This window comes from Myxocyprinus asiaticus, chromosome 37 (genome assembly GCF_019703515.2).
Source record: "Myxocyprinus asiaticus isolate MX2 ecotype Aquarium Trade chromosome 37, UBuf_Myxa_2, whole genome shotgun sequence".
In the NCBI taxonomy this organism is placed as follows: Eukaryota; Metazoa; Chordata; class Actinopteri; order Cypriniformes; family Catostomidae; genus Myxocyprinus; species Myxocyprinus asiaticus.
Window position 1 is genome coordinate 5,332,385 of NC_059380.1, and position 13,676 is coordinate 5,346,060.

Consider the following 13,676-nt stretch of genomic DNA (forward strand, 5'->3'; position numbering starts at 1 on the left):
CAGTGTTTATGAATTATTCATCCTTTAATAAGTGTGCACGAGGACACTTTAAGCCCATGATGTATCACACATAAGTATAACTCGCGTTCTAAAGACTGTCCAGCATAAAAACAGAGTTTTGCTCCCTTTGTCTGTTGCTCTTTCGCCTGTTTGAGTCAAGCTTCAACTGCATTGTGTGTAGAGATTGTGACAGACAGTGTGAAAAGGCCTGGTAGAGGTATGATACTGGCAGCTGTGAAGAAACTTCCTGAAAACAATGCTGGGAGATAGTCCATGCTTGGTTGAGAGTGGAAAATAAAAATCACAATTGACATCTTCCCCACATGCAAAATACTTTCACGGCAATCACTTCTAATTTTCTTATTTGTTTGTTTCTCTTGCGGAGCATCCCTTCCCTCCCAAGCAGCCAGGCTTAAAAACTAATTAACGCTTGAACATGGATACGGACAAGCATGCACACACTACTGCGAGCACAAATTATGAAGCTCGAAGCCGCCTTTGCTAATGAGGGGTGACAAGATGTTTATGTAACCCCAAAGCACTCCAATCCAGATGAAATTAAAGGCATGGACATCCTGACCCAGGCCCCCTTAGTCCTAGTGCCCTGTCCCAGGGGGCCTGGGCTGTTAACAGGGAGCTTGTGTGAGAACATTCACAGCTCCCCCTGATGGACATCCGAGGCTGCTAATCCAAAGTGACAGGCAGAGCCAGGGTAGAGCACCCCAACAGCAGACAAGAACCCCAGAACGGAGGGAGCACGGGTCAGAGCAGGGTAACGCCAAGCGGAAACATATGGAGAACAATCTTGCTACAAAGATGTACTGTATATAAAAGCAATAGCAATTCATTATTTAGAAAGTATTTTTCTTGCTCTTTTGAAATGAAAGAGTTTGATGTACAATGTGGATCTACTCAAATGTTCCAAATGTGAAGTTCCCTCCCTATTACGCCCAGCCCAATTATTAAAATAAAGCAGCAAAAATGGGTAATTCAAAAGTCAACATGGTACTGTATTAATATCATAATAATTTTAACATTCATTTTAATTAACTTTTAATTTTAACATTATGAATGCCCACGTTTACATATAATTAGATTAGAATAATTATAATTTACATAGAATTATAGACCAAATTAAAGGAATATTCCAGGTGAAATACAAGTAAAGGTCAATCGACACAGCATCAGCAGAATACTGTTGATTACTACAAAAATACATTTTGACTTGTCCCTCTGTTTCTTTAAAAAAAATGCAAAAAATTGAGGCACTTACAATGGAAATGCAAAGGGCCAATCAGCAAACTTGAAAATACTCATTGTTTCAAAAGTACAGCCCCAAGATGTAAACAATATGCAATTATCATATTATCATATTTGTTTTTTTTTTTGTTTGTTTTTTTTTTTGTTAATATTTTACAATAAGGTTCCATTCGTTAACATTAGTTAATGCATTAGATATTATGAACTAACAATGAACAATACATTTTTTACAGCATTTATTAATCTTTGTTAATATTAGGTAATAAAAATATACTTTTTTTATGTTAGTTCATTGTGCATTAACTAATGTTTACAAATACAACTTTAATTAAAAAATATATTAGAATATGTTGAAATTAACATTAACCAAGATTAATACATGCTGTAAAGGTATTGCTCATTGTTAACTAATGATTAACTAATGATGTTAATTAGTGTTAACAAATGGAACCTTACTGTAAAGTGTTACTAGTTTTTATTATTATAATTATTTATATTTTATTGTGGCTCTGTTCAACAGATCTAATCTATGTTCCATGAAAATAATATATTGTTAAAACTATAATATAGCTTTTATGCACTTTCCTAAGCAAAACAGTAATATAATGACAAAATAATGTGAGAAAGTGGCTTCAAATAAAGTGAGTAAATACCAAAATATTGGTTTTATTTTTATTTTTTTTAATATTATTATTTTTTTTTTAGATAAAATCATTATCAACCAAAATTTACCTATCGGTGCATTCTAGGGCTGGGCGATATGGAAAAAAAAATCTCGATTTTTATCAAACTTATGGATGATTCACGATTCGATTTTTTCAACTTTAAATGTAGTCCAACATTATTCAAACTGTATGTTCTTTATTAGAATGCAAGGCAACGTGGTTAGAGAAATCCAAGTTCTTTCCATTACAGGAAACAGAGGTGTGTAAGAACAATTTACAAATGCACCAAATGCACCACAGTGGGAAGTTGTCAACAGAGTGCAAATGTAAAATAAATTGAAATCTAATAAACCCAGATGTTCAGAAATAATAGAATATGAAAACTGCAAAATAATTCCTAAGTCTAGGTATTAATTTATCTAAACCAAGTCTATCTAGAAAGTAATCTAGAAATCAATATCTATTATATATATATATATATATATATATATATATATATATATATATATATATAATTATCAAGTTTATCTAGAAAGTACTCCTTGTTTTTCAAACAATTTGTGTCTATATTCATAAACCCTGCAGACAGGCCCTCTAGCGGTTTACGCTGAGCAGCGCAGCATTATTAAATAATTTATAATTACAATTCAACTAGCAAAGTTTGTCAAAATGATCGCTTGCCAAAAGATGCAGTACACTTGAAACACGTCACAGAAAAAAGCAATAATTAGCGATCTATCTGAACCATCAAGGCAAAAGGAGCAGCAGATGTTTGATTCTCCCATATATAGCCTCTCATTGATTTGAAATGAAGTGCCCGTAACTGTCACTTAACTAACACTTTTTTTATGGGTAAAAAGAAAAGAAAGGAGACCGTTCATCAACATGCACACGCCAACACCAGTTATGGTCTTAAGCAAGTGCATGCCTGCATGATAGACGAAGCTGAGCTACAATCACACTGTATACAATGTTACTGGGAATATTACCGCTGTCTTTTACATCAGTCTCCGTGTTGCTATCCTTTCACGTTCATTTGGAGCGTGCCACACACGTGCAGCTGATCAGATCGGGAGCAGTATTAAGACAAGCACTATGAATTCTTTTTCTCGTCCTTATTCAGTCATTGGTGGATTTACAACATATCTAACTATAGCGTTTGCTTATTTTTTGCCAAATCTCATTTTCTCGATTAAAAAAAATACAAATCGTGTCAAAACGCAAATTCTAATTAATCGGAAAAATCTGAAAAACCACCCAGCTCTAGTGCATCCCAATTTAAATATTCAGTAACTACTGAACTATGTATTGCGAAGGTTAGCCAATCATAACATTCATTCATATACATGACTATCCATCTCATTCATACCAACAGCCTGAGCCAATCTTCTGATTTCACACTAAGCATATGTACATATTATGTCTTACCTGTTTAATCGCCTATTTTTATTGCACGGCATTTGCACAATCCTATGCTGCCACTACTGATGCAAGGCAGCTAATCCTTGCACAACTATCCTATAACTATCAGAAACAGCCTGTTTAATTCTAAGCATCAGCGAGAGGGAGGAAACCGTTCATCTAAAACTGAATTATGACAGTTTTTGCTGCAAGAAACCTTGACTAACATTGTAAGTTGACTTTGGGGGGGGGGAAATGAATAAGACTCCTTCATAAAATCAATTAGGTTGTTTTAAGAAATATGAAAAAGGCCATTCAAAATGCTGAAATATATAATGAATGCTTTTATTTTTAGTCAAAATCCCATTATGCATCTAGGCTGCTTTTATAACCAGTCATGTTACATAAATGTAAGCTTTGAGTCGAACTGCACGAATTATCGGCTGTTCTCCAAAGAGAATACGCCCACCTATAAAGCTAAGGGAAAGAAGTTGGCTTTCATTTCAAAGATGTGTTTCAGCTGATTCAGATGTGGTTCAGTTAGATTCAGAATCTAACAACCCTTCTGTTTTCAGCCGATCAGACATTTCTTGCTCGAAGAAACACTGACAGCCTCAACATCCAGCTCCCATGGCAGTTCCACATATATTCATAAGTCCCCTAAATGTCTCAAGTGCACTTAGTGTAACTGTTGAGAGACTGCATGTAAAAAGTTGAAGTCTTTACTGGAACTCCTTGTCAGTTTATGAGACTGGGTTTGAGTCCACCCTTCTCCACTTCTGATACCTGCGGTGCACACATGCATGTTTTTTTAACTTGTGTATTTCTGCGACAATATTTACATTAATGCATTGTCTGTACACATACATTTCTGCGTTAATTGGATTCTCACAGTTGACTGCATGCATGCAGGCCAGTGAAATTTGTTTGGAGGGAGTACTCAAATAGTTTGAATCTGTTAATAGTGCATGTGCACTCAGCTCAAAGCTTTTATTTTTAGTTATATAAGGTTGTATAAGTGTTGTGTGTGTTTAACTGCCTCTCTTTTCTCAGTGTGATGGTAAAATGCTGAAATCTCTGTAGGCTTCCAGCTCTCCACACATTGCTGCTATCATGTAAACACTCCCAGGATTCAAAGGCGCATCTCTTCCAGCATGCTTTCTGTACAAAAGACTGGCTTAAACCTCACTTTGAGAGCTGCAAATGATGGAGAAGTTTTGAATTTTGAAGTTAGCACTGTGTCTTAACCAATTAAACTACTGTCGAACTTTAGAAAATGCAGCTTTGTTAAGCTAAAGTAGGGATGGGTCTGATCTGTCTGTAGCAAGCAGGGATGAGGACCTTATAATGGCTGACTTCGTTTGAGCTCCTAAGAGCTAAGAGTACAGATCTGGCACGATCAACCGCAAATTTTTTCAAGACACATCAAGAACAAATCAACGCTGCAGTCCCTTGGAAATAACTGGAACACGGTAATCAAAACCACAATCGCATGAGCGGAAAAACTCTATTGCCTTTGTGTCTGCTTTTAGTATGTCTTCCTGAATGGCCGTTGCTTCAAGAGGGGAACAAGTTTAAAGTCTAATCAGTAGCAAGAAGCTGTTTTTCATTAAAAGTAATCACTGGCTGGAGAAATCGTAGGCTCCGGATAATCTGTCCCGCGATGGTTTGGGTCCGATTCAACGTACATCACATTGAATTTCTGAGAATTATGTCTAATCTCATGGTGACATGGTGGGATGGTCGTGTGGTTTTTGTGAGCCAGAGAATGTAATTAGGATGTAATCTGTAGGTAACAGATCTGTTTAACTCTCGGTTACACATGATGAGCTCACACAAATGGGACTATCTGGACTTCAAACAATATATGGATGAATCTGTGGAGTCGATAACATCAAGAAGTCCATACAATACATAAAAAGGGTTTATTTAAGAAGAAAAGGTGATCTGAAAGCGTAAAATATGGATAAACATGCATATTACGGCTCAGACTTTCTATACGGCAAGCTGTTGAGTTATTTGTTACATCGTTATTTACGGTGTTGATTATTTGTCTATTATTAACTGAAGATTAGAGTATTAACTAAACATGGATGATTGTGAAAGTGATGATAAACTTTGATGTTGTATAGCCTAATTAACCCTCAGAAACCCAGCATAGCAGAATTGCTATGTTTATTTTACAACAATTAAACAATGCCTATTTTTTATTAAATATAAAAAAAGCTGACACTCCGAACTGTATCACAACAATAAATTTGGTAAGAAAGTCACACAATTGTCACCTCAAAGCAAAATGCGCTTAAAAATCAAGATTTGTATAATCAAAAAATGATCTCTATGCTTGGGTCTATATGAGGGTTAATATAATATTACCACTGGAGTACAGGAGAGGAGTGTGTACCACAATTTTCAAAAAATGAAAATTAAATCAGGAACAAGGAAACAAGGCAACAGATAAACCAAAAAAAAATAAAAAATGCAGTTGAATTGGTGTCCTCAGGTAGTTGGAACTTGTATCTAACCGACAAGGCAAGTGATTGCATCACACGGTGCCACTAATAACTCAACGACAAAACAAAAGTAAGCAAATAATCCCTGAAGGTATGGACTTACCAGCCTGGTTAGTCGTGATGTTGACTGATGCATATTGGGGCGAATAAGGGCTCTGGTCTGATACTCCATTGACAGCCTGCACCTCGAAAGTGTACTGCGTGTGGGCCAGCAGGTCACTTATAAAGACCCGGGTCTCGGTGAGTCCCAGTTGACGTGGAATAAACTGCACATTGTCCCCGCAGCGCGTGCAGCCACCCCGGCCACCTCCGCAGCTCTTGCAGATGATGTTGTAGACCACGTCGTTGCGCCCGCCGGTCTCCCGTGGAGGATTCCACTCCAGCATCAGCGATGTCTCGTTCACGCTGGAGATTACGTTTTGAGGGGCCGACGGCACGGCTGAAGACACACATTGAAACATATACGAATTAACAGTATAAATAATAATAATAATAATAATAATAGCAATGCATTTTTGTGAATTCTATTGAGAGGACCGTAGAGTGAGTATAGGAAACGACGGGGAGAAGAAGGGGACGGGATCAAGACATTTAACACAATTTGAACTCGTGTCACCCACTTGGTGCAACTCAATAAAGTGCAACAGTACCTGTCCTCTTTTTCAGCTGTCTTGGTTCTGGTATTTTTATTTTAAGTGTTTTTCACATTCATTATTTCCATAGGGATTTAATAAAATCTTTCATAAATGAGTTCTAAGCCATGAACCAACCAGCTCCGAGGTGAATCATAACATCACAAACTTTGATTTGAAGCAAAAAAGTGTTTGAAAATCGGACAAAAGACAAAAACAAAAATACTGTATACTTAATGTCTTTCATGAGGGAATGAACTACAATCCCATGAAGCATTGCAAATGATGTAATCGGATTAAAAACCATTGAAAAATTTAACTATTGATTTAAAGTAAATTATAAGTAGAGGAACAACATATTAAAATTGTATTGCAAACTCTTCAGAAATATGCAAATATTTAAGTAGTTTGAAAGTGTAGGGAGACTTGATTGCATCATTCACAGTGTGTCATGGAAGTGGGCAGTCGCTGCTGAACGCTTTTGGTGCGATTTGGTGTTGCGATTCTCTGATTGGTGTCTTTTCCTCTCAGGATTCTTGGGGTTGTGTAGTTTCATCACCAGGAAATCCACTATTATTATTATTTTTATTTTATTTTATTTTTAATGAAGAAGAAATAACACAGACTTTTGGCTTAAACAGAAGTATATACCATCGATTAAGAGCTCACAGTAGGTCTGTCTTTAAATGTTTTGTAAGTTATCGTTTATGTTCAATTCCCTTATGAAGAAAATGAATGGGATTTTTACTTCCTATTTGTCAAGAACACTTTAGTAATCAATGAAACACAGTTATTATAATCACCATTTAAGCAATCATCAATAATTAATATGCCTACTTTTTGGCCTTTGCATCGGTGTCTTATGATGCCTTAAAATGCTCCCTCCATAGGCAGCTCACTAGGTTTTGGAACAGAGCAAATGTGCGGAACATGACAGAACATGTGCTAACCACAAGGCCATGGGCATGGCTCATGCATGGCTTGATTTTCAATGTTTGATGTGTTGATTGCTCAATACAATTAAATTGCAGAGTTTTAAAATTGCACAACTGTGTATTTTCATCATGCTAATTAAAATTACGACAACAATAACGATGGTGAAACTCATTCATCCACACGAGGATTCACATTGCATGGGTTGCATGAAAAGTAATTATGAAGGAGAGTGAGAGCAAACCAAACAAAGCACACCTCCGAGACCTCCCTCTGACTGGCAGCCAACTAAAGCTAACAATGCACTGTGTTTATCTTCCACCGGCATGTGCTCGCAATTACTGTGGGTGATCCTCTAGGGGGCAAATGAGGTAAACAAGAAACAACCCTCCGCCCCTTGCCCTTTTAAAAGAAGTCCAAAAATGATGGAGTCTCCAATCGATAACTTATTTACAGCTCTTTTAGCCATGAGGCCATAAAGAGGCATCCTGATCTTAAAAGCTACGGCTGTTAAAGCCTCTTAGTCGCATGCAAAGCTGTTTCTAAACATCCCATTCCCAGGTTAGTGGGCGGTAATGGCTGCCGTTAACAACTGCTGTCTCCTCTCTTTACTCATGCCAAGGCCCACTGAGCTTCAACTCTGGGACATGATGTTGCTCTCTTATTTACAACAGCTGCTCTTCTCCCAGGGCCAGGCTTTTTTTAAAATCTCGCTTCTTGCTTTATTTCTACTTCTTCTCTGCCCCCACCTCCCTTCTTTCAGTGAGTGACAAAACCACGTCACTCACAATAGCATAGGAGCCATCTCTCTCTCTCTTTGTCTTCTCGGCCTCATCTGTCTCAACAATAGGGCAGTGGCTCTGTTGTACTCAGCCCGATCTGAAGTCAGAAGGAATGACATGGACAAAGATGACTTCCTTGATTAACCAGCATAACCAGAAAAACCATACTGGACAACCAGCTTGTGAACAACATGGTCTACCAGCACTAAGCCAACACTAACCAGCATAAACCAGGCTAGACCAGCATGGGAATTGCATGGTTGTTAAGCTAGTTTTTACAGTGTTGGGGTATGGAGTAATTAAAAGTAGCAATGCTACTTACAGGTTGCTATTTTTTCCATCGAGTAGCTTTGTAGCATAATCATTTGCGCACAATGTGACATAAAAAACAGTGATGTTTAATTTTATCATGCTACACCACTACTAGGGCTGTCACAATTAAGAAATATGGCTGACAATTAATTGTCAAACAAATAATTGCGATTATAACGCTTAATTGTCTGTTTTAGGGCTATGACGAATAATTGTCTCTTTTAGGGCATTCACGATTAATTGTCATACATTTTGTTATATTTATCTTCAAATATATAAATCAAATCATAAAATAGAGGTATATGATTTCCTTTTAAGGCTTTAAAAACTTATGAATGATATCAAAAAATAAGGTTTTAAATATCAAAAAATGTCTAAATACTTAATATGTCTCTCTTTTTGGTCAACTTTAGTTTTGGTCATTTTTACAGTTAAACTATTGTTTTTGGAACTCAGATTTTTTTATTATTTTTTATATATTTTTTTCTATTTATATTATACTATAGCATATTATTTTACATCATATTATGCAATAGTTAAAAACATTTGTCCTATTTTCTTCGCTTTCACACGCTATTTTAATGCTCTTTGATTAAACCCACGAGCCCTTATTTCTCATGAAGCAAAACCTTTGAGATTTCGTCTCATCCTTTTATCACTCCGCAGATTTAGAATAAGTGTACGTCTCCTCCATGTTACTGCGTGTCATTAACACTGCATGTATAAACCTGCTGTGATCAGGAACATTTGCCATTACACGATCGTTTAAAGTAAAGCTGGAGCATTTTGCGTTCACTATCAAAGTTTATATTTGTTCGTTTATTTTTCACGGATGTTTGGCATGAGCCTCTGCTGACGGCGCATGCATCAGAGCGCTTCAGAAGCGCTTCACACGCTCTTCCGGGCAGGAGCTGCTCTGGGTGGCGTCCACGGTGCGCCTCAGTAACTCTCAGAGTTCAGCTGAATGACACACAAATGTGCCGTTGATGCCGTTTATATACTCGCTTAAAATTCCCTTATTTGTGCATTCAATTTTGAAGTGCACAATAATCGCGGTTGTTTTCCCTTTGAATCAAGTGTTTTTTTTATTACCAGACTGGCAATTAAAATATCCAAACATTGCAAATTTTAGTTAGATATCTCAGAAAGTTGTTTTAAGAATGTTTGGATATTTTTACAGAAAAAAAAAGACAAAAATACTACATTGATGTTTTTGCAATGTAGCTTGTCTGTCTTTAGTCTGTCCTAGAGGGATAAATCTACCTGTGTTGATCATTTTTTTGCCTAAAATGTTTATGACCTTACCCCGAAAAAGGTAAACCACTTAAGGTGTTTAGATGACCACACATTGTTGGCTTATTAAGCATAATCAGTGTAAGATTGTGCATGAAACCGCTCTCAGTTTCAAAGTACCTGCAGCACCAGGTTTGCATGTAGATGGAGATAAAGCAAAGAACATACTTGTACAGGGCATCTGTAAGGGGTCTGAATCCGTGCGGTAATATCCATTTCGGCAGACGCAGTTGGTGGCTCCGTCATTGGTGGTGCGGCTGTTGATTGGGCACTGCAGGCATTTCTCGTCACCTTGCGCTGTCTTGAAGAAACCCGAAAGGCATGCTGAAACAGAGATAGAGAAAGCGATGAGACAAGATACAGGGAAGAGAGTCGACTTTTTAATATTACATGATTGCTAAGGGCTGTAGCACACCAGAAACGTAATGGGCCACTGGAGTCGAGGTAAAACACACTTTAGAGCATTCCACACATGTAAAGTGCAGCAATACAGTCAGTTAAATACAGTTCATATGCAGTATATAAGCTTAATAATTGAAATCCTGCACTCTTGCGTGATGCGTTAAGAGTATACCACTTCCTGTGATCTGCCCATGGGTTTCTTCACTTTAAGAATAAAAGTCAGAAAAATTTTTTTTTTTGTAAATGATGGGGAATAGGGCCAGAAACACTACACAGGTATTCAAACGCAGATATCATTGCATTATGGTTAAGGTCACAAGGGGGTGATAGAGTAACCCTCAATTGTTTGTGCAATTATTCTGGAAGTAGCCTTTGTATTCAGGTAGCTAGGTAGACATCAACATGTAAACATTTTAACTAACTTTAACTTGCTTAGCAACATTCTCTTCAAACTGTTCCTCCACCATTCCAGTGGTTTACCTGACAGAGAAAACTGCTTAAATCACTGGGAATTCAACGTGTACTTGCGTTGAGTTATGAATTGCGTTCTGATGCATTTTGAAAAGCATCAATGCACGAAATCGGGCCTGCATAGCTAGAAGCATTTGCATTCACGTACTTGCATAGAGTATATTTTGGGCGTAACTCCCGAATAATGCACAGCACAGCTTCTGCCATTGTGGCCAAGATATGCAAGAAACAGGCTGGATGATTGTGACTCATCCTTTCTTCCTTCCTTTTGATGAATCTTGCACAACTGGGACACCCCCTATCTCTGTTGGTGCTGGAATCCCTCCCAGAATTCAATGCACCTGCAAAGGCACAGTGTCAAGTGCTGTTTTTATTTTTATTTTAATTTTATTTTTTTACGTTTTTGGCCAGAACAGCTGGGTGAGAGAGTTCTCTCCAGGTAACACATACATACACTGTAAAAAATGTCTGTAATTTGAACAGTAAAAGACTGTAAAAGTGCTACAGAAATAAAACGTTAATTGATTAACGAATATTATCTGTAAAATCTACAGTAAAATATTGTAATATATTTTAAAAGACAATACAGTAGTTTTTCACAATAAAATGTTGTAAACATAACATTTTTTTAGATGTAAAAAGTATGATTTTCCTGTATAATTAATTGTATGTTTAACAAGAGAGTACATGTACTTTTTACAGTGTTATTGTTAAAATTACAGTAAAAAACAATAATCGGGCGTTCCCACAATTCCTTGCATGACCCATCATATTTCATTATATTTTATGGGAATAGTTATGTTTCTTCTTATTTTTAATATCAGTTATGTACATTGGGGTGTTCTGTTTTATATGTAATGTAGTTTAGTTAATGTTTACTGCATTATTTTAATTTCATATGTGTTACCCTGATGGTGTTTAGTGTTTGTGTGAGTGACACTGAGCACTGTCTCTACATGTTTATTGGTCATTGCACCTGGATGAGCCACTATTGGTGAACTTCTTGTCATCATGTGCTCTTCTGTAATTTTTACGGTGATTCAATTTTTTACAGTTTCAGAAGGTTAATATCAAGTTAATTTAACAGATTATTATTATTATTATTATTATTATTTGTGTCATCATGGTCATGTAAATTACAACAGTTTTAAACTGTTAAATTTACAGGTTGTTCTGTAAAGTTGTTTACATTTTACTGTATTTATTACACAATTATTCTGGCAACCACAAAAAACAGGATTTGTTTTACAGTGTACCATCTCTCTTCATCACAACACCTATGTATTCCTAAAGGGAATTGTGCCTTTAGAAGTCAACAAGAAATGCCATTTGCTACCCATTTTACAACCATAATGTGACTTATTTCAGAATTAAACTGAATATTCAATAAAAAATTAGGACGTGATTTGATTTATCCATTGGAAACCTACTGGATCATAAAACAATGGGATTTCAATGCTAGAACAATAGCAGAAAAAGAGAAAAAAAAAGAGGTATTTTTCCTCATGAAACACCACCGACACACACATTTTGCTTATTTAACTTTTTTTTTGTCTTTGTGGTTTGTGGATGCTGAAGATCAAGTTCACCCTCTATATTATCTAAATATATCCCACTGACTTTTTTTTAACAGTAGCCTAAAACAATATCTAAATAAATATTTGGCTATTTGGAAAAGACGGTGGACAAGATGATGTTAGCTGAAAAGTTAAGTAATATCAGAGAAAAGTTTATTATTAAGATTACGAAGACATTTATTTTTTATTTCTATTTTGTAATAACGCATACTGATAAATTGTGCACAATGAGACCAGGAACGTATACAGTATATATTTAAAAATTCCAGTTCCGATTCTGATCCCTCTAAATTATTCTGATTCAATTCCATTTTTAATTCTTACTTGTGAGGAAGAATAATTTTGGAAAGAAGAAATGCACTTTTTATTGCATTTATTGCCCTCAGCAGCCTGTTGCCATATGATGAGATCATTTCAGATTTCAACAGAGTAGATATTCAAAAAAATCAGAGATAAACTTAATAATGCAATTCTTGCAAAAACATGTTTACACAGACTTTAAAGACTTTTGAAAGACTTTTTAGAGGTATAAGTGAAATTCAATAATTGGTCCTAATATTAAATAATAATTATATATTTTTTTTTAAACATTTCATTTATTCATAAAAAATAAAAAAATTAAAAAAAATCCACAGATTACAACAAAACTCCTTATCTAGGCCTATCGTTAAATACACAACACGACAAGTATACGATCTTGTATAACTGGTCGTGCTGTGTGTTTCGCACTGTAGATTCAAAAGAACCGACTGATGAGATTCATTCATTTAGGAAATAGACTAAACTGGTCATGATATATGTTTTGCACTTTAGATTTAAAAGAACTAATTCATAATAGTTATTTATTTGGAAATCGGACTATACCGGGTGTGATGAGGAGGAGGGCTGTATGTTTCACACTGTAGATTCAAAAGAACTGACTCATTAGAGTCATTAGTTTGTGATCCGGACTACACTGGTCACACTTCATTTTGCACTGTTGATTCAAAAGAAGCGGCACATAAGAATAATTTGTTTGGGAATTGGACAACACTGGATGCTCTGTGTTTCACATTGTAGATTTAAAAGAACTGACTGATAAGATTCATACATTCGGGAAATGGACTACACTGGTCATGCTCTATGTTTTGAACTTTAGATTCAAAACAGCTGGCTCATAGGTCATTTGTTTGGAAATCTGACTATACCGGTCACACTGTGAGTTTCACGCTGTAGTTTCAAAAGAACTAACTCATTAGAGTCATTCATTCGGGATTCGGACTAAACTGGTCGCACTGTAGGTTTAGCAATGTAGATTCAAAAGAACCAGCTCGTAAAAGTAATTCGTTCTGGAATTGAATTACACTGGTTACGCTGTGTTTCATGCTGTAGGAGTTTTCATGTACACATACTGGAATTCCTTGGAGGGCTTTCAGAACTGGCAAGTTGTCATGTT

General features: G+C 36.2%; 1 protein-coding gene across 2 annotated transcripts in view; it reads right to left on the minus strand.

The window, feature by feature from the left end:
* The window catches only part of LOC127427574 (ephrin type-B receptor 2), a 217,435-nt gene that overhangs the window by 71,529 nt on the left and 132,230 nt on the right, over positions 1-13,676 (minus strand). For both annotated transcript variants that reach the window (XM_051675233.1, XM_051675234.1), the window contains exons 4-5: positions 9,960-10,115; positions 5,943-6,278 (exon numbers count right to left, since the gene is read on the minus strand). In XM_051675233.1, the coding sequence (XP_051531193.1) occupies positions 5,943-6,278; positions 9,960-10,115 (492 nt within the window). The remainder of the gene's footprint in view (positions 1-5,942; positions 6,279-9,959; positions 10,116-13,676) is intronic.